This window comes from Callionymus lyra, chromosome 3 (genome assembly GCF_982586985.1).
Source record: "Callionymus lyra chromosome 3, fCalLyr1.hap1.1, whole genome shotgun sequence".
NCBI lineage: Eukaryota > Metazoa > Chordata > Actinopteri > Syngnathiformes > Callionymidae > Callionymus > Callionymus lyra.
Window position 1 is genome coordinate 33,261,758 of NC_141820.1, and position 21,487 is coordinate 33,283,244.

At 37.9% G+C, this 21,487-nt stretch overlaps 2 protein-coding genes across 2 annotated transcripts; one reads left to right on the top strand and one right to left on the bottom strand.

The window, feature by feature from the left end:
* Positions 1-7,143: 7,143 nt before the first annotated feature.
* Positions 7,144-9,117, bottom strand: evx1 (even-skipped homeobox 1). The gene is made up of 3 exons (XM_087787592.1): positions 8,652-9,117; positions 7,795-8,030; positions 7,144-7,653 (listed from the first exon to the last, which is right to left on the bottom strand). The coding sequence occupies exons 1-3, from the start codon at positions 8,980-8,982 to the stop codon at positions 7,144-7,146; spliced, it is 1,077 nt and encodes a 358-aa protein (XP_087643718.1). The 5' UTR covers positions 8,983-9,117.
* Positions 9,118-17,423: 8,306 nt separating this feature from the next.
* Positions 17,424-21,121, top strand: hoxa13a (homeobox A13a). Its single transcript, XM_087787597.1, has 2 exons — positions 17,424-18,136; positions 20,239-21,121. Exons 1-2 carry the CDS (start codon positions 17,527-17,529, stop codon positions 20,484-20,486), a joined length of 858 nt encoding a protein of 285 aa, XP_087643723.1. The 5' UTR covers positions 17,424-17,526; the 3' UTR covers positions 20,487-21,121.
* The last annotated feature ends 366 nt before the right edge of the window (positions 21,122-21,487 follow it).

Here is a 21,487-nt window from a genome sequence, read left to right on the forward strand (position 1 = left end):
TTAGCACTGACAATATCTTGAATGTAAACTCCAGCCTCCTCCCTCACTCACTTATATCTTCATTTCATCATCACTCATCAGAGTAAGAATCAATTTAATTAAAAAAACAACTTTATTTTCTCTTCTGCCAGAGCTTCTATTCGATCAATATTGTGAAGGATGCAAACTGATCCAGATGGAAATTAATCTTGTTTTAAAGTTCATAATTCACTCACTCCTTACAATAAAATCTTTACTCTGAAGACCTAAATATATTTTCTTATGCTTAAGCATTTTACATTTAGTATGCATGTGATACCCTTAGCCGAGTGTGGCACAATTAAGTCAAGTCAAGTTATTTTATTGTCAAATATGCATGTATAAAGACATACAGCATAAATGAAATGAATTAACTCGCGTTTCTTTTTTTTACTACTGTTAATTACCATTAAACCTCATCCTTAGATTATAAAACAAGATACACATAGAAAACATGTAAGATGAAGACACACACTTTGACAATGGTTGCTTTTAAATGTTGGATATGTGAATAATGTCACACATTCAGACCTGAGAGGGAAAAAGAAGAGAAGGGACAGAAATCCAAAAAGGTGATGATTTTAACTTTTTGATGTCAATTGCTCATAAACCAACCAGTTCCACAATATTTAATGACACAGAACCATCTTCTCTTTAACAAATGAACTTTTAGTTCCAGTTGGGCAGTCATTTTCTCTACCTTGTAAGTTTCTGTGTGCAGTGAATTTTGATGTATATTCTTTTGCAGTTAACTACGGTATATGCGCCATCTTTACTCCTAGCTGTTAACAGTCCAAAATAATCTTAGTTTCATCTTTCACTACTCTTTCCACAGTTTACTCCTGGTACCTTTATAACGGCTGTAAACCTTTTTTTTTTTTTTTTTTACCAAATATCATGTTTCATGCTCTTTGATATGAAGTGTTTTCTGTTGTATCCATCATTGTTTGTTATAATACCAAAGAGAAGTAATGTACAATTTTGGTCGTTTTATCCTCCTGATACTATCCAGTTCTTTGTAAGTAAGTAAGTAATTTATATTTATAGAGCGCTTTTCAGGACCAGGGTCACAAAGCACTTAAACAATCAAAACAATACTCAATAAAATATATACTTAAAAGGTCAAGATAACAATGAGAACAACACAGGAGTTCCAGAAAATCAAGGAAATGCCTGCACGAATAAAAATGTCTTAAGATGTTTCTTGAAGGAGTCAGTAGATCCATCAGAGAGCTTGCAAAGAGTGTGTTTTAATGTGCTAGTAACGCGTAGTGCATGACTATTTTCTGTTAGTACATTTCCCTCATAAAGGTGGTCAATTATTTTCAATCCTTGATATGGCCTTTTTCTAAACATCTGGTGATTGAAAGATGGTAAAAATGCCATGTTATCGGTCATGGCATAGGTGTAGATAACTCGATAGGAGAACACATGTTAGGTATTGCTTTATTTTTTTTAATTTGATAAAACCAAATATATTTATTATAATGAAAACAATCAATCAATCATATATGAAAACAAAAACACGAAACATTATTTATAGAGAGTTTCTGGTATTAATGCTTTCATATTAATGGTTTTGTATTATCTAAATAACAGAAAATAACTGATATTTACGTCAGGTTTTCTTCAGTGGAATCTTTGGCACGTTTTCTCGTTCTGACTTGTAACAGACGTTTATATTTCGTGGCCTAAAAGTCGCAGATAGCTCGCGTTATTTAAAAATATATATTTTTATATTTAATCCTCTTCTCCTCGCAACGATGTGTATTTCGTTTTCCAATCCACATTAAATCTTCCCCCTGGTCTCCCTGCTCCCGACAGGCCCATCCTCACTCTCCGCTCTACCGTAAATAATGTTGATAAAGAGAAAACCACTTTGCAGCCAATTGATTTAACGTGACCCTCGCTGCTCCAGCGATATCGGACGAGCCTTTAAACAGACGCGGGTCTCAATTGTGTCTCAATATGTTGCATTAAACTCACATTCATCATCGTTAGCGGTGATCGCTCAGGCCACGCCCCCTCGACAAGCGCCTGTAAATTAGGACGTAATCGTATTTAAATATAGAGGCAGCAGGAGAAGATCCATGTGCTGGTTCTGGTGGACAGATGCAGCTCCTCCCCGAATGGAAGAGCTTTGTGCTGTTTAAGTGGTGAGAGGCAAGTCTCCCTCAATGCGTCATAGACTTTTGTTAATGCTGGAATGCGAGCCATCATCGAGTGTTAATGTCTTTTGAGTTTTTTCCTTGCGCTTTCTTCATGAGAGAAACTTAAATATACTTCTATTTATTTATCATCTATTTGTCCATCCATCTAGAATCCAGATGTATCACATGTGTCAAAATCCATCCCACCAAGTCATGTCATGGGGTGGTAGATTCATTTTCATATGTGACCCATAAAGATGCTAGGGATTAATAGAAACTAAGTAACATAACTGCCCAATTACTACAATTACACAGATACTTCCAATAACAGTATGAGATAATGTTTAAGTAAAATACATTTTTCTTGGTGGGTGTTTGATAAAATTAGATTTTTAGGCTTTATTTAACCTCCAAGAATCAACAAATAATATTGCAATCAGACTCAAACCTACTGGTACGGACAGATTGGTTAATATTGGTTAATAATACAAGATTTCGGCCCCTTGTGCCATGTGAGTTTGACATCCTTGATCTATCTTCAAACCAGTTATCTACCATTTTTCATACAGCCACAACACAAAGGGCGATACGTTGATGAAAACATTATTACATTACAAATAAATTACATTTACATGTTAAATTGTGACCAAGTGGATACATTGCTTATTTTGGAGTTGAAGTGTTACATTTATTTACATGTATGGGTTATTAGAATTTATATTTATTCTTTAATAGAATTTTATCAGATGGGGGTCTGAGAAAAATACAAATTAAACTGTTTAAAATGTTCTTGCTAAATAAAACCTGATGCAAAACTTCACTGTATATGTTGAATGTCAACCTGAAAAATACTAGTAGAAGCACATTTTATTTTATTTAAAAAAAAAATAGTTGAAAGATATGTATTCATTCCCATTTTTTCTCTTCAGCTATTTCATATATAAACGTTTTGATTTATCCATAACTCTATTAAATTCATTTTATTTTTAAAAATATATATTTATTCACTAATATTTTCTTCTCTCCATCCTTAATCCTTTACCTGTCGGCGTCTTCATTAGACCATGTTGTTGCTTCCTTCACTCCTTTTTGTGATGCACTTGAATTCTATAATATTTAACGACTATATCTCAACGTGTGTTGTAAAAAAACGTCACTGCTTGAACCTGAATAAACGGTTAAACCTCCGTCTAAAGCATGTCGTATGAAAACAATCATTCAGTTGAACTGTTCATATATTTCCCATCTTACTATATGCACGAGATCCATTTTGCTGCCGGACCTGAGTGGCTATCACAGCCAAAGACAGTCCACATAAATCTACGGCGAGCCCGGCGACTTAAACGGTGTATTATTCCAAACATATGCATTTTAATCAGCTCGGTCACACTTACAAGAACTGCAGTTAATAAGGCCATCAATCAAGATGCAGGCGCAGGAGGAGGAGGAGGAGGAGGAGGAGGAGGAGGAGGTGTGCTGGTGCAGTCATGTCTGACGATGAACCTTTTTACCCCTGAAAAAGCATCTGATGTGATTGTTACACTTGTCATTTTCCTCCATGAGACGATGCGTCAAAGGTTATTTGAAACCATTTTAAAATCGAAAATCTAATAGCTTAAACTGGTTTGAGTAAATGTACAAATAAACATTGTTAAGTATATTTATTTATACAATATGTATTCAATTTGTTGTCAATCTTTAACGCTTTTTGTTACTTTTCTATTTTTAATTCTATTTATCTTCTTTATTTAAGTAATCGTTTTTTCTTCTTATGATTTAGATATGTGATTCAACTCCTGTAAGTAATCTTATTCTTCATTTTTAATGTTTATATATATATATATACTATTAAGAATTCAGGTTTCTCCCTCCACCAATTGTTGTCGTAGACCAAAAGCCGCCATTTTGTTTTCCTCCAGACGATGCTCGCCATAACGAAGTGTAGCATTTCCAGTCATTCAGGTCTATTCTCTAAACATCAACCTCCTCCCGTGACCCCATCACACGCCAAAAACTATTTTCGCTCCCAGCCAGTCAAACGCAGCCAATTAGGTTTCCGGCTGATTGGTGGCGCCGGCTGTCGATCTCTTTGCATCCCCAATATCTTCCCACGACGACGGACGCTCTCGTGTCTATTAAGCGGTCCGAGGGAAAATATGAGTGGCGTTAACGGAGCCCTGGGACCACTTAGGAGTCACGGTCAATCTAGCGGTCACATCAGGAGGCGGGGGGGGGGACATTTGTTTGGACGTCAACCACTTTAGATCACGATTAGCCCATTTATCCGAGGAGGACTGAGGTGTGGAACAGGCTGATCGATAGTGAAGATGGTGACTGTGAGGTCCATATGAAGTGTGTTTTCCATTTGCCAGCATTCATCCTACATCCAACCATCTTGCTGTTCACTTGAAAACATCATGCGAGTTCCAATGTACGCACGAGTACTTGGACTAAATCTGTGTCCAGTTTATATTTTCTCATGTTTTTTATTCATTATTTCCTTTCTTCGAGAAAGTCTGCACTGCTAAACAGTCGGTGAGAGGAAATATAAGTTAATGAACGTAATATTTTGGTTGCTAGCAAAGAACGTCACTTAATGAAACAAACTGTTGAAGAGATTGTTGTTGATAAGGTCATTAACAGATTAAAATGATTCTATAACTGGTGTATAAATAGAAGTGAAGTCCAAGGTTGTATATATGCTACAAAAACTAGAAAGTAGTTGTAATATCAAAATTATCTAAAACATTTCTTCATTTAATGCTATTTCCTCATTTTAATCCCAATTTATTGACTTCAAAAAATTCAAGTGGCTTACTTAGATAACACAATAATAAAAAACATTCTCAGTTATATTACATTTTATAATATTTAATCCTTTGAGATGTTTAGCAACTATATCTAATTCACATATGTATTGTTCTTCAATACAAGCAAATGGAAAATAAATAGCAGAAAATTGAAATATTTCAAATATATATCCTCAAAGAAGTCCTCGTCTCTTTGTGTTTGTTGGATGTGAAAAATGTTTCTTTCTTATTCTGATTGTCCTGCCTTCATCTCAAGAGTCCCCCCCCTCTCTCTCCTCCTCCTCCTTCTCCACAAATGGTGTGGGATGTAATCCGCTCCCCGGGCGCCTTGTTACCTTTTGGCAGCACCGATCTCTGTATGGTATTATCATTAATTCAACACTCAGGGAAAAAAAAAGGAAGATCCAGGGTCGTACATATACATCACATACTAATTTCACCGGCATCTGCACATTTTGGAGGCGGTGTGAGGGTCCCAGAGTGGTGGGCTGCTTATAATGAGACGTTAACAAAGCGCCTTGTTAAAAAGAGAGATGGGCGGCATCAGTCCACGTAGCAGTACATGAAGGTCGTTTTTGGCGTGGAGACTATAAATTATAATAAGCAGGATGACGCTTCGGAATCATCTGACAAAACCTCTTGTTTTGGGCTGAGACTCATAATCATGATACAGTAGGTGTTTGTGGAGATCACAGCGTTATTACGGCTGACAAGAAAATATTCTTCATTTATATTAATTATGTTTTAATAGTTCCAATCCTGGAGCAGCAGATGCAACGTCGTGTTGGTGATCAATCTGAGTTTCTGTTCCGAGGTCACAGAGAAACCAAGTCTGGTTCTCCCAGCTTGGTCTAGATTGTATTTGATATTGATACAGGGAGCAGTTTTCACTCTTTCTATAAAGCACAGCTGTCATGCGCCGCTCACCACCCACTTCCTGTTTACAGGGATCTGTAGCTAGAGGAGGAAAAAAAACATGATCACTCGTCGTCTTTTTTGCCAGATTGTTATCCTTGAAAATAATTTAATTTCAGGATTATTTCTGTTACGAGTCCCACAAACATTCTCTTAATCGTACAAGTATAGACAGAACGTTTAGCTGCTAAGATTAACTTGGTTTATAATAAAGATGTAAAGAAAACAAAAAATATATTTAAAATCACTTTTGGGACGGCAGAAAATTTAAACAAGGAAAAAAAACGCTATGTTGATTGACAGTTTAAAAAAATTAATTATTAGGATATAGAAAATAGATTGAATTACGATATAGTAGATTTGTAAAGTTAGATACTATTTATTTCCCTAGGAACAATGTAAAACCCTTTCTGACATTTATCTTACATTATTCATAAAACTGTGTTTTTGGGGCAGAATATGTTGCACATTTGTAAACGATTTAATTTGTTTTTGTTTTTTTTAATATTATATTCATTATAATTACAATAAATAATAATAATTAGAATGAGCAGCTAGAGAGCTGCTCCGGCTAGTGCCCTGTAATATTTCTAATTTCTTTTTAAATCCTTTTTTGATGAATTATTATCATTATTTAAAGCCACATCTTTTTTTATCTTGGGTAGAATTCAATGTATTTTGTAAAAAAGCAAAACAAGTATGGATAAATTGCATGAATACAGGGAAAATATGTGTACTTTGAACGTTTTACTCAAATAATAATTGATTAAAGTTGGTTGTTAAATATATTTCAAGCTGGTAAATATTAGATTGTTTAAATAAAGTGTTCTCATGGATAAAAGAGTAATTTCATACCTAATTTAGGAAATATATATACATATCATTTTAAGTAGGAATAAAGGTCGTTTTTGTCACAAAGAGAACCATGTTGTTGCCAAATAACTCGAATAAAACCAAATGAACAAGAACGCGTAAAAATGAACGTCTTTCGGATCATAAATAATTTAATTTCTTATCATTGTTGAGAAATCAAAATCAGAAAATACGACATTTCTTCCTCGTTCTGTTTTTCTTTTTTAATGCCATTTCAAGAATAAACGCAATCTTTGAAGGGAAAGTCCCGCAAATATAATAATAAAAGGCTCGCAGAGTCCTGGAGGAACGACTCTTATTATAAAGTGTCACATCCCCAGTTTTTTTAGGGCGACTGTCACTGCCAGGCTTCATGCAGCATTAGTAGTTCTGGGGGTCTATCTGGTGAGGGGGACCTCCTCCCTCTGGTCCAGAGTCACAGGTGAGGGTTTGCTGAGCACGGAAGGTGTGAACGTGACAAAAGCATCAGTCCTGCTGCTCGGCGAACAAGAGAAATCTGACATGGTGGTTCTGGACGGGCTGGAGTGACAGGCCAGGCAGGAGCACGGGGACCCCCCTGGACCGAGCCCATGAGGAGGACCGGGAGGATACAGGGACGGGTGTCTGAGGGCGCACAGGAGCTCCGGCCTCTGGTAGGGATGAGAAAGCATCCGGAGGCTGTCGAGGGATCGCAGGGGGTTCGGGAACGGGCTGGCGGATGGTACCGATCCGGCTCCCAGGTGCGAGTAGTACGGCAGGGGCAGGTGCGACGGGAAGGTGTAGGGCAGGTTCCCGGCGGCGGCGGCGTGGCTCATCATGTAGGTGTAGAAGGCCGGGTCTGCAGGGTGAGGCCACGTCATGGCCAGGCGCTGACGCTTGTCCTTCATCCTGCGGTTCTGGAACCAGACCTGGACAGGAGACACGCCGCGTCAAATATTAACCAGCAATAAAAATCCCAGATAGAATCATTATTTGGTGAAGGCCCTTAATACACACAACCCGTTGGATCAGTGAGGCCTGCTGCCGAGGTGCTCTTGAGCAACACTCACCTTGATGGTGGTTTCTGGCAGGTTGAGCGCGGTCGCAAGTTCACATCTTCTGGGCCTGGACACGTAGTTCTCCCGGTAAAATTCCTTCTCCAGCCGTGCGATCTGCTCCCTCGTGAAAGCGGTCCGGTACCGGCGGATTTGGTCCGCCGAGTAGGACAGTGAGCCTTGTCCCGGGATGTTCTTACCCGAGTCAGAACCGGTGTCATTCGGATGACCAGGTGAATCGCCTTTTCGACCTGTCGAGAAATATCGGCCCATTAATAATGAACTAAGGGCTGAGACTCTGAAATCCGTTATTTATTTTTGATGTTATTCATTTAAAATGCTATTTGAAAAATGTTGTACGTGTTTTCAATTTATTTTTAAATAGTCAAAATTAAAAAAAATATTATTGGATCAAAATCAAACGTTTAAATAGATAACAACTCTGGAGGCAGACATTAATAACTATAAACGTTATGTCTAAACAAAATTAAATGGTGCAAAATCATTTGAATTGTTGTTTTGAAAAAATATCAATGAATTAATTTTCTGAAAACAATAACTAAGAAATCACGATCACACCAATAAAAGTTTCTCCTGAAAACAATCTATTTTTGTATATATATTATGTATTATTATATGTATACAAATGCACATGTCAAATACAAATTGTCGTTCATGTGAGATGTTTATATAAAAAAGCAGCTGTGTCTGCATGATATGGAATTGAGTTAAATCTACATTTTTTTTAAAAATTGAAATTACTTTGACAGCTTTTCTCTGAGGATAAAAACCCCAGTTTTATATTTAAGACATGATGAGTGTTGCTGAATAGAATGACCGATGCTTCGGTTCGGTTCGGCACCGCCTCCTACCATGCTGGGTCGGGTAGTCCATGCTTTCAGGGGTGCAGCTCACGTCGATCTCCTCGTAGAAGTCGGACTCGGTGTCGGAGCTGCTGTGGTCCTTGCGAGGATGAGCAGCCTGGTGGAGTCGGTGTCCAGTCGAGGATGGGATCGGCCTCATGTTCCTGCGGGCGCTCTCCTCCGCCAGCTCGGCTCTGTCGCGGGTGTAGGGAGCAGCCCCGGGGCTCAGGGGGCTGAGGGGGCTGCGGTGGTCCTGACTCGCCTGCGGGCTTCTGCCCCCTGAAGAGACGCTCTTGTCCGGCTGACCTCCCTCCATCACCACATCCTCTCTGCCGTCCATGTCGAGTCCGCGCCTCGTGGTGGGGAAGGTGGGTGGGTTTAGAAAAGAGAGAGAAGTGTTTGTTGAAAGAAAGGATGCAATCCGGACTGAAGAGCGATGCAGAGTGCGCAGCGAGATCTCTGGGAGGGATCACCATTTACCCTCTCTCTCTCTCTTCTTCCCTCTCTCTCTTCCTCCGGAGCTGTCATTCTTAATAGGCTGGTCGTCATGACAGCCCCCCCTCATGACGACACACATCGACTTGATATGAGTAAACACGGGGCTTCCAAACGACCAGTGTTTTACCAAACGAAAACGCAGTCAATTGTATAGGAAATTATATTGACTAAATATACGCGTTATTACGGTAATCAGCCTCTTGAAGTGAAGTCATGTCAGGTCATCACATCCTGTGGTTATACAGGAGGCTTCATCCTCCACAGTTCAACCATCATTATGATCGTGATATACACGGGACATATGTTACAGACTTGCTATGTATTTATAACAGATTAGTTTGTCATAACACTTTTTATGATCGTTTTTATTGATAATTGGGTATCTATTATATATATATATATTATTTATTAACTGGATATATCCAGTGGGACTTAAGCGAAATATCACAATTTTAATGTATTTTTAAAAATAATATAATAAGACTCATACTACCACTTACTTCCCCTGTCAACAATATTACCACTTCTAACCTCGAGCTATTATAGTAATACAAACTAAAATGTGTTGTACCACTAAAGTCCAACTCATATTCCAGCCATTATTTTAATGTTAATTCTACTTTTTATATTAGTTTTTTCCATCTCTGCTGCCATTTTTGCTCCTACAAGAACTTTTCGTTACAATTTATTTTAAAAAAAAACATTACTCCAATATACATTCATTTACTACTTACTAAACGTACTACTGCTTCTACTGGTATTATTGATACATATTGTGATAAAAAAAGCTAAAAAATATACTTACGTCAACTACCAATTTATTTTAAAACCTGTTTTCAATCAAATGACTTCCAATACCAGTGAGAGTATCTCTCTGACACCTTGTTTGTACATTTATAAGCTTATTCTATTATTCTATTATTATTATTATTGTCGCATAATATTCTTATCGCATTCTTGTTATGGACTGTTTTTCTTGGTTTTCTGGAGCCTATCCCAGCTACTTAGGGCAGAAGGCGGAGGACACCCAGGACAGGGCACCCATTTTTGTGGGGTTTTTTTTTCGGGTATTAATTATAATAATATTGTTATTATTGTTGTTGATGTTGTTGGCAGTTGTATAAGGTGAATTAGTAATACCATTCGTAGCAATGTTACCTGTATAGTTGACACTGTCTGTTGCCAATAGAACTGAAACTATTACTACTTTTACTGCCAACACTAATGTAAAAATTTAACTATCAGATACAACTTTATGGCACTACAAAAACAATAATTCCCTTTAAACAGGTTCTCCTCGTGTAGGCTCGAGTCTGTGCTCGTCTCGTTGCTATGGCGACGTTTATTTAACGACCAGATGGTTGCCATGGCGACGTTGCCTCACCTTAATAAAGTAACTCCGTTTCAAAAACACGGAGAGAGAAAGGGAGCGAGAGCCACGCGTGCGCACACACCCACGCGCACACGGGAGACTGGAGGTCTTTTCTCCTCCTCAGCTCTTGAGCGCCCTCGTCTGTCAGAAAGAAGGACAACCCCACGGCAACGGCGCCTCCCCTCCCCCTCGGACTCCCCCTGTCCTCCCCCCTCCTCCCGAGCCTTCCAACCCAGGGTCGAGGTTTTTCTGCTTCTTTTTCCGCTTTTGTTTTTATTGCACTTCTTAGGTCCTTTGGGCGCAAACATCTTGTGTTCTCGCCGCGCACAGAGCTCCTCGTGTTGAATCATGACTTCCAAACACAGCCTTGTTGACACACCAGCAAAGTTTAATTCGAGAAATTAACCTTGACCTCCATGATGGGTGTCAGGCCTGACGTGACTTATGCAACAGGTCGAGACTCGGATCTTGTGATCTTCCGGAGATAAGACTTTTTGCGCAACACTTGAAGTGACCTTGCGCTTCTTTTTTTTTTTTTACAGTAGTGCCACTTCTATGGTGTGTGTTTAAGATAGCGCTCGATCGGGGGATCTCGAGGAGCAGCTCGGATCAAAGACGGGTGGCGCCCCCCATGGCAGACTCGTGGAATGTGCCCCCTTGATTTTTACTAGCCAGTCCAACTTGAACTTGACCATGAAGCATGCGCAGTAGGCGTGTAATCCAATCCATCTCCCTGGCTTTACTGTGTTCAGTCCAGAGACAGCGTCCCGCTTAAACCCGCTCCTTTTTTTTTTTTTTTTAAGAAGAACTCCAAGTAAATAGAACCTCAGCCCATCCCTCACCACGCCGGCCACGCCCACTTCTGTTTCTTCAACTTGGCCTTGAAAGGTGATGACGCAGCTCTGCTTAACTCGATGACCTTGATGACTATACAGCTGGAAACGCGCACCGAGAGTTTATATCTCTCCATGATGAGCTTAGCGAGCTGGTGAGATCAGACCCGCAGCACCCCGTTAAAAGAGAGGAAACATCATGGGGGGGTCTGACTGTAGGCCAAGGCTGCAGTAGCAACACCAGTAGACCAGGTGCAAAGCCACAAGACTGCATGTCATTCCTGCTCTGGAGAGGTGATATTTACAAGTCCGTCTGGTTGCAAATGGGTTCTTATTTTTAGTCTGACGACGGCATCAGCGTCACTCAGAGTCTGACTTTTATTTACTGGTTTTCTTGCGTTATTTTACGCATATTGTTTACTCTTAAACTACGTATTACACAAATCGACATCTAAATTAAAATACATTGCCCTGACTCGTAAATGTCGACAACACCTTCATTTATTTAAATAGTATATATTTAAGAGGAGCGAGCATTTTGTTTTATCCATTAAAAATAACAAATTCATATGTTTATAAAGGCAGGGAGAATTGATTGGTTCATAAGTACATTCGAGAATAATCTGAATGTTTGATAAGAAAACACAACTGTCGGGTTTTGGAGATGTAATGTACAGTAAAAAAAAAAAAAAAATTAAAGAAGGATAGAAAGATTCTATTTACTTTTTCTTTATCATTTAATCCCACCACTGATTGATTATCGTCTCTGATAGTAATTGAGTATATTCATACTTTTAATTTGAAGAAAATATACGCTAAAATTGGATTTCAGGATCCCTTATTTGTTTTAACGTTTAAAAATTTGAATTTTTTAGATGAAAATATTGAACTTTAAAATTACAGAATATAAAAATATGGGTATACGTTTGTTTAACTCGGAAGAAACAATCGCTCTAAGAGTTTATAGTAGTTAGGAAAGTGAACATTGACTGTATACTTTTATAGTTTATTAACCCTTTATTTTCACCGTTGACTTTGTGTTCAGGAGGTAAAGTAAAGAAAGGTGGAACTAAACAAATACAACTTAAAAGAAACAACAGCCATGAGGTAGGTCAGCATAACTGGAACATTCATTTCAAGAAAAACCTTCACTGTAACGTAAGAAACTGTTAATATCAAATGAAACGTTCACTCTTCTTTTGGGCGTCGATGAAGATTTGTCAGGAGGTGATATCTAGTCACCTTTACGGGCCTCGACACACAGTAACCCACGAACGCAACCGTGTAGATGCGCACTGAGTTTTTATATTTACTGACGTTCTTGTAAACGATTTGCTGATGTACATTTGACAGCTTAACACGAAAACTTCCACTGCACAAACCAACGCAGGATTCGCTGCAGGCCTGCGAGAATAGTAAACGTGTATAAAAGTGTGTGTGCATGTAAGTGTGTGTGTGTGTCCGAAAATCCTGCTGTAATCCACCACAGGCGACCATCCATGCAGAAAATATGGAAAGATCCCCACCCACCGCTCTGACCGCTAAAACACACTCGCTCTAATGCTTTCACAACTTTTTGACAGTCACTCATAAGACTGTCGTGTTTTTAAGTCTTTGTGGGCGTTTTTTATGTTGTATTTATGGAGGATCATAACTTTAAATGCCCTACAGGCCCGTGGAAGAAACGCGCTCTTTCTTTCCCAAACTGGCCCTGAACAAACTTCAAGCAGTGACCACGATCGAGATGACAAACTTGAGATACGATTTAATCCTCTTGCTTAGTATCTGAACTGGATTAGATGTGTTTTTGAACGCAGCAGCTCATACTTAGGGGACTTCTGTTGTGAAATTGCGTGTTTTTGTTATGTATTTTCTCAAGACTAAGTACCTTTTCAATGTGACTACACACACACACAGGAACACACACTAATCCATCGTAGAGTTGATGATATATTACGACACTGCCTTCAAATTTGAAATGCTTTCGTGCTGATGCCAAAACAAGTCGAGATTTATGCGCTGATTCATTTCGGAAAACGCTTGACATGATTAATGAGGCTCTTATTTTGAAAAGTCAAATCTCTATCTTTAGGTACAATTTATGACGTTATTTTGAAGATGGCAGCATTAATAGAAATTATCGTTTAAGCACGTTTCTGATTCATTGTAATACATTTTATAATCCCTATTTTATTATTTTATTTTTTTGTTAGCTCTGTAGAAGCAAACTTTTACATTTAAATTTAAATTTAGACATATCTATCGTATTCAATAGTCTCACAAACACGTACTTGCATGCATTCTCAAAATAATTTGAGGTTATGCAAAAGAACAAAAATGTTCTATTTTCATGTTGTTGTGTTTACTGGATGTCATTTGGTGACTCGACTGATGACACAGTCTTTTAACGCAAGTCTGTGTAACAATACATTTGTTGTGATGAAGTGACAGGCTTGTATTTTAAAATGGCGCTTCATCGTTGTGTACTGTGAGGCTCCTTTGCTCTGTGTTTTCAAACAATTTAAATATGTTTTCTTCCTACTTTAACACGTGACGCTTAACCATGAAAGAGAGAACTCGTGCAGCACTCATGCGTCATTCAACGTGATTATTTAAAGACAAAGGTTGAGCCTAAAAAGTCAAATTTGATTTTTATTATTTTAACATATATTTAGATAATTTAATTTTTCACAGTTGTGCACATGACACGAATTCGTTTTTCTTTTATCTTTCTCCCAATCTTCCATCAATAAGAGCAGGATTAACGCATTTACAGTCACACAACGATTCAGCGAAGTAAATCCAAGATTGGAGCTTTCTGTGGACATTTATCCCATTATTTATACAATCAAAACAGACTTTACGTATCAGTAATTTTAGAATATTAATATCATTAACGTTAACGTGAATCAAAAACAATTATGTTTACTCTTTGTTGCATAATAAAAACGTATTAGACTTTTAAACACGCATTTTTGTTCTTGTCATAGTTTAAGTTACATTCCATTTAACATATTTATGAATATTATTGGAAGTGCATTCACATGAAAACTAATACGTTATATTTGATCTCATCAACACATCAATGGCTAATATCACGCAATGTAATTTGTTTAATTTTATTTAATGTTTCTTTAATTTATTATTTATTTATTACACGTTTAATTGTGCGACTAATTTCTACTAGTTTGTTATTAGTTATATAATAATAAATAAATAAAAATGATGATATAAGTACTCCACTTTCAGAATATTTTTTAAAGCCTAGTAAGTTTGAATTTAACAATCATGTGATGATTTATTTGTGTTTTTTCTTTTGGTTGATTTGTTTGGGTTTCTCCTCATAATCCGTAATCATAGCTGCATAATAATAATAATATATTATATACATATATATGAATCTAATTTATAATTTAATTTGTTTCCGTTTGTGTAGTAGTCTGTTCATTCGATTTTATATGTGTGTTTTATCACAATGTCTTTATTTGTGATACATCTAATAGGTTATACATAACTGTTTGCATTACAATGCCGTTTTACGGATTCATTTTTCACTTTCATTAGACTTTTTACGGGCTTACTTGTCATTAATTATTTTAATTTTGGTATTTAAACAACGTTTGGGTCTATCATTTGGACAATATATGTGAATGTATAGGTTACAGTTTTTCAGAAAAGAGATTACATTGAATAAAAAAAAGGATCTTTAATTATTCACCATGTAGTTTATTAGGCCAGTAAACGAGAACTAAGAAGCGTGATAATTAAAATAGTAAAGCATATTGTGTTGTTGCTGCTGACATGTGTGTTGTGTTGCATTTTGAGACAACACGCTTTCATCGTTATTTTCCCACAACACACCATAGTACAAGTACACACTGAGACCCTTCAAGCTCAAACAAACCTCCTCCTGCTCCCATTTCCCCCCCAAACACGGAGTCGTAAACAAAGTAGACACACAAACACACAGCACATTCACACAGATCCCATCATTTTCACACATATTTGCCGAAAAACGCCCCTGAAAAGACGCTCCAAACACACAAAAACACTCATGTTCTGCGCGCATCTCCCGCTCTGGACAATTAGACAGCAGCCAGAGTGAAGTGAGCAGAAAACAAAGTGATAGTAAAAGTTAATGTCCTCCAATCGCTTTCATTGGAACAGGAATTCTCACCCTCCTTCCGCTCTTTTCAACAGTCAGACGGATCTGTAAAAGCCTGAATGGCTCGTCGGCGAGACAGCAACTTTCAACTTGACCTTGGCCCCCCCCCCCAACTGTCTGCTGCAAACAGTCCTGCTGCCCAAACCTTACGACATTCTCTCGTGTGTGCAACTCCATGTCACTTTCGACATGCGTTTTTTTACTTTTATACCGAGTTTCTGGTCAGGAATGACCGTATTTAAACACATTTATTCCTGATCATAGCCTAGTTTTCTTCGTTCTAAACACCATTCATTATTTTATCAAACCCTTAAAACAGTAACTCCGCTACATTAATGGATCATATATGTTATTAAGTAGAGAATCGCGCCACTTTTCACGTTAAATACGTTAATAAAGTGTTGCGTTTTTTGCCTTTGGATGTGTGACCAAGAAACAGATATTTCTTCATATACTGTGTTCTTTCATATAGTCTGCTTTTTAAATAATATACTGCGCATGCGTGAGGCCCTTTGGCGTTTACTAGCCATCCGTTATTATTCGGGATCTGACTTATGTATTATTTTATATATATTTTCGTGTTCATATATGCGTGCCATGATAGGTAATTTTGCTGAAGATTTTTCTTTACGTATTGAAGACGTCACGACAAGCCTCATGCAGACGTATTGTTTTGTTCGAGCCTTTTAGAAGATTATACGCAAATTGAATAATATTGTTTTAACCCATACAATTATTTCCCATGTTATTGTTGCTCAAATGTAACCTGGGTTAAATCCAACTGTCGTACTTAAGTGTTGAAGTCTAGTCAACAGTGAAATAACGTAACGCTAATATATTAAATCCATTGATTTCGAAAACCAGAACAATAAAAACAGAAGTTTATTAGAATAATGTGGCAAACCGATTAAAAATCCCCGCGTTTTTTTTTATTAAGTGTGATCGTGTCTTAATTTCAGTGGAACGGCGGATACACGTGCATATCCAATGCGCAACAAGTTAAAACAAATATAAGGACGTTTTAATTTACAATTGTTTTTAAATATACAGATTTTACTTTGCTATCTTTAAATTGAGTATATTTATTTTTTCTTAGCTACATTTTATTTTTTTCAAGAACCCTGCATACAATTCATTATCAGATCAGATATGTGTGTAGACAATATTTTTTTTCAAAGACGTTCAAAGGGGAAATGTATTAGTTTAGTGTTATTTTAAACACAAATGTATACCTCTTATTTTTCATTGTTGTGCTTCACTTAATAAATGGTAGCAATATATTTTGTTAGACATATTAAAAATGTATAAAGATTGTTTTTGTCATGTAAGGAACACTATGGTCTTGCAGTAAAGATAGGCAGGGTTGTTCTAACATATACAGCTTAAATATTGATTCTTCAAAAAGTCAAAAAACACTTCTAATATTGGTAAAGACCACTGATTATAGTTTCTCCAAAAACATTTCTTGATTTACATTACTTGTATTAGCTTAGCTTTGATAGCACATGCTTGTAAACAGAATTAAATAAAAACCCAACACTGGTGTTATTTCATACTCGGTTGTTTGGAATGAGTCATGGATCATGTGTGATCTCAGTTAGAAGTGTGACCCTCTTAAAAGTCTCAACGTCCAGATCGTGGCTTAAAGTGTTTTATTTGGTGTTATCCAAATAAGTTCTTATGGCCTTTTCTCATTGTGTTCCATCGATGGTTGACGTTGTGTTTCAGACCTCAACGGTCTGGTGAGGAGACATGAAGCCTAGTCTTGGTCTTGACACCGATGGTCCTGCCACAGGTGGTCCTGACCGCAGCCCTCTACTAGATAGTAGTATTCCAGATTCATTATCTTTAGTGTGAACGTGCACCGTCCTCCCTGCTCAGGCGGGTCACGTGTCCCCGCGCCGGCCAATGGCGTGGCGCGCCCTCCTGCGTCACAGCACTTCTGACTCCTCGCTTCTCTTCAGTGCTGGATCTCTTTCCTAAAGAGCCAGACGCTTCAATGTTGGACGTCGTGCTATGACAACGTCACTACTGCTCCGTCCACGCTGGGTCGACCCGTCTGTCATGTTCCTGTACGACACCGGTTCCGATGAAGTGAGCAAGAACATGGAAGGATTCGCGGCGAACCAGTGCAGGAACCTGATGGCCGCGAGCGCCGCGTACTCGTCGTCCGACTCCTCGGTCCTGAGCGAGCCGGTGAAGCAGTGCAGTCCGTGTTCCGCATCTCAGAATTCCTCCAGCGCGTCTCTACCGTATGGATACTTCGGCAGCGGCTACTACCCGTGCAGGATGACGCACCACAGCAGCGTCAAACCCTGCGCTGCGCCATACGGGGAGAAATACATGGACACGTCCGCCGCCGCCGCCGGCGACGATTTCACTTCCCGGGCGAAAGAGTTCACCTTTTACCCCACCTACCCCTCTGGGCCGTACCAACCGGTGCCCAGTTACCTGGACGTGCCGGTGGTGCCCACCATCGGTGCGCCCCCAGACTCCAGGCACGAGTCTCTGCTGCCGATGGAGAGCTACCAGCCCTGGAGTCTGGCGGCCAACAGCTGGAACAGCCAAGTGTACTGCGCCAAAGAGCAGCCGCAGTCCGGACACATGTGGAAGCCCTCCATCGCAGGTGAGCGACGTCTTTTGGTCTGGACTCGTGCGCAACAGCTGGGAATTAATAGATTTTTTATCGCGTAAAATATTGGGTATTTTTTAAAGAACCCTTATGACCTTGTAGTGGAGCTATTTATTCTTTTATCACCTATTAATAACATAAAGTATTTTTTTTAAAATTATAAATCAACACCAAAGCAACCGACCACCCTTAAATATATAAAGTCACAATATTATACATTTAATTTCCACATTTAAAGGCGATTTTTTTAGAACAATTGTTGATTTTTTCAAAAGACGTTTCAGTCACACATTAATTTCATTGTTCTTAAGCAGGAACATATTTATTGTCTCTGTAATCTTGAAACAGCTGTCAGGCGACCTTGTATCTGAGCTACCGCTTCTTGTAAATGGTGTTAGATGTTAACTGTCGAGATTAATTCACTTAAAAATGACATTGTGGTTTCTTCCATATTTGTAGCTTCATTAATTTAACCCAAATGTGCATGTTCAGCAAATTTGATGTCGATATTTTATTTAGCATATAGCATTTCATGCCACTTGGATTCACCAAATTCTACTAATACACTATATATTTCACTTTAACACAAATAAATAACAAAATCACAAATCCATACTACATTGGATCGTTGAAGTATCAATTCATTTACAATTTAGGTCCAAATTTCCCCCATAAATAGTTGGACCAGCGGCGACTTGAACACCGCATGGATTCATAGATGCTATAGATAAAAATGTTCTGCCCTTTTTGTTTATTTAAATTTCAGCCAAATGTAAACAGAGTCCTTTTTGACCCAATGGACCGACCCAAGAAAAAAGTATCTTGTGTCTCTTTGGTTTCCCGAAAGCGCCGCCATGCAGACACACTTTTCTATAAAAAACAAACATTGTCAATTCAAGATACGAAGATCTTTCAGTTGTTAAGCAAACCAATAATATTTTATTAGTGTTCAAATTGTGCTACCAGTTTTAGTACGAATGGTCAAAATATAAACACACAAGTCTTTGTTCGGTTGATTTTTGTGTTGTTCGCTGAAACTTATTTGGTGTGTGCCTCAAAGTGGAAGCAAGTAGGTAAACCAAATATGAATACATATCTCTGACATCAATCAAACCCTATCATATAAAAATCAGTGTGAAAAAATAATTAGTTGCCTTAAAAGATTAGAAAAAAAAGGTTTTTTTTATACGCGTTAGCGATGCCGATAGCTGCTTGTTTCTTTTGGTTGCCTATTTCCCCAAACTCGCTTGAGTATTATTATTTTTTCTATATATATATATGTATTCATATATACATATATGATGCAGTTAAGTGTATAACACATTGTAAGTAACATCGGTGTTAGCTTGAATTTCAGCTTTTTTATAATTTTCCCGCCAAACACTGTTATGCTAGCATTTGTCGAAAATAGGTTTTCTTCGATCAAGTATGTGTACTTTCTTAATATTCACTTTATTTTCTTAGCCCGATCAGCTCCACCTATGTGACCGCAGTCCATCAATGCCACAATGTTTACATTTAAAAATGTTTTTCTTTAATCACTAATTACAAATAACTAAGCACAATATTTTATGTATACATGTTTACTTCATCTAGTTTGAGTGGATTAAAAATATGTATTACTATTATGAGTCACAAATAAAACACTACCTGTTCCTTATTAACTGAGTGTGTTTTGTAAAAATACGAGTCTATTTTTTAATAGAAATGTAAAAAAAGGAAATAGTTTAAATGAGCTAGCCTGAAGCTAAAATTAGCTTTTAGTTTACAAGTGAAACACTTCACACATTTATCTTCTTTTGTCAGCCGAAAATCAAAGACGTATATTTCTATCAATATATAAATTAAAAAATAAATAAATAAAGAGACATCTACGCATTTATTTCTCAATGGGATATTTCTCGGCGCTGGTTATCTTTGGTAATACTCGTGTAACGCGGTTAATGACGCGATTCACGGTTGATGTATTTAATCGTTCAATTTAATTCAATTGTTGACTACGATTCAGGTATTAAAATGTTTGATGAAATTCAAGTTTTACGTCCATGTAAAAACAAAATTGACAGCATTTTTTTTCTTGTTTTCTTTTGTCCCAGAATCCGTTTCCCACTCTGCAGGAGAGTCCGGCTCGTACCGACGGGGCAGGAAGAAGCGGGTCCCCTACACCAAGGTCCAGCTGAAGGAGCTCGAGCGGGAATACGCCGCGAATAAATTCATTACTAAGGACAAGAGAAGGAGGATATCCGCCCAGACCAACCTGTCGGAGAGACAAGTGACCATCTGGTTTCAGAACAGACGCGTGAAGGAGAAGAAAGTGGTCAACAAGTTAAAAACTGTCAGTTAGTTCTTCAGTTCCCCTCAAATGACACACACACTCTCACACACACACACACTCACACACACACACACACACCTGATGACTGAATTTCTTACATTGACTTTTGAGTTTGGACTCCAAAAGGCTGGACCCTGATCCCTCCCGCCACTTGTTAAATATTCTCCAGGACTTAAATGGCTCTTTTTTTTTTTGGACGTGTGTGTGTGTGTGTGTGCGCGCGCGCGCGCTTTGTGTGTGTGTGTGTGTGTGAAGAAGAAGTGACCTGCAGTGTTCGCCACCGAGATACACGTTTATCACCAACTTTTAACGAGAAACATAAAAAGAAGATTCACTATTTGGACCTTGAAGATGTTAAATATTAATCCGTGGCTTCCTCTTTTTTATTGGACACATGTGTTTCTCTGATATCCAGGTGCCATTTTGTTGTGATCTTGCTTCCTGATAATCGTCTGCAAAAAAAAGTGTGTATCGTTGTTCTGCGTCTTAGTGGTTGTACATAAATTAAATATGTGTTTGTGTGTCTGTCTGTGCGTGCGTGTGTATGAGTCGAATACGTCGGTGTTAATGAGCGTCGCAATAAAAACGTGGATTTGATTTTCATCTCGATTGTTTCACATATTATTTTACACTCTGTGAGCTGGATTCTCTGAATAAATTATTTTAACAAAAAAACAAGCATTCGCTCTCAAAAGACGCAAGATATATTATTAGAAACATCGTTTATTTATTATGGTAATATTGTAAATGACATATTGTTTAATATTGTTCAATATTCTTTCGTGAAACTAATTTGATTTTCGCTGAAACAGAAATAAATGTATCGCTCGTTTTGACTCGTGTGGAAAAGTGATTAAACACTGCCATCTAGCGGTGATATTGTTACTAACACAAGAGTCTTTTACTCTTCTTTCCCCCTTTTTTTTAGGTAAAAGTAAATAGCAATTAATGGGTAATCATAGGTATAATATATCTTACCTTAATATTAATATGTATTGTAAATTACTTAA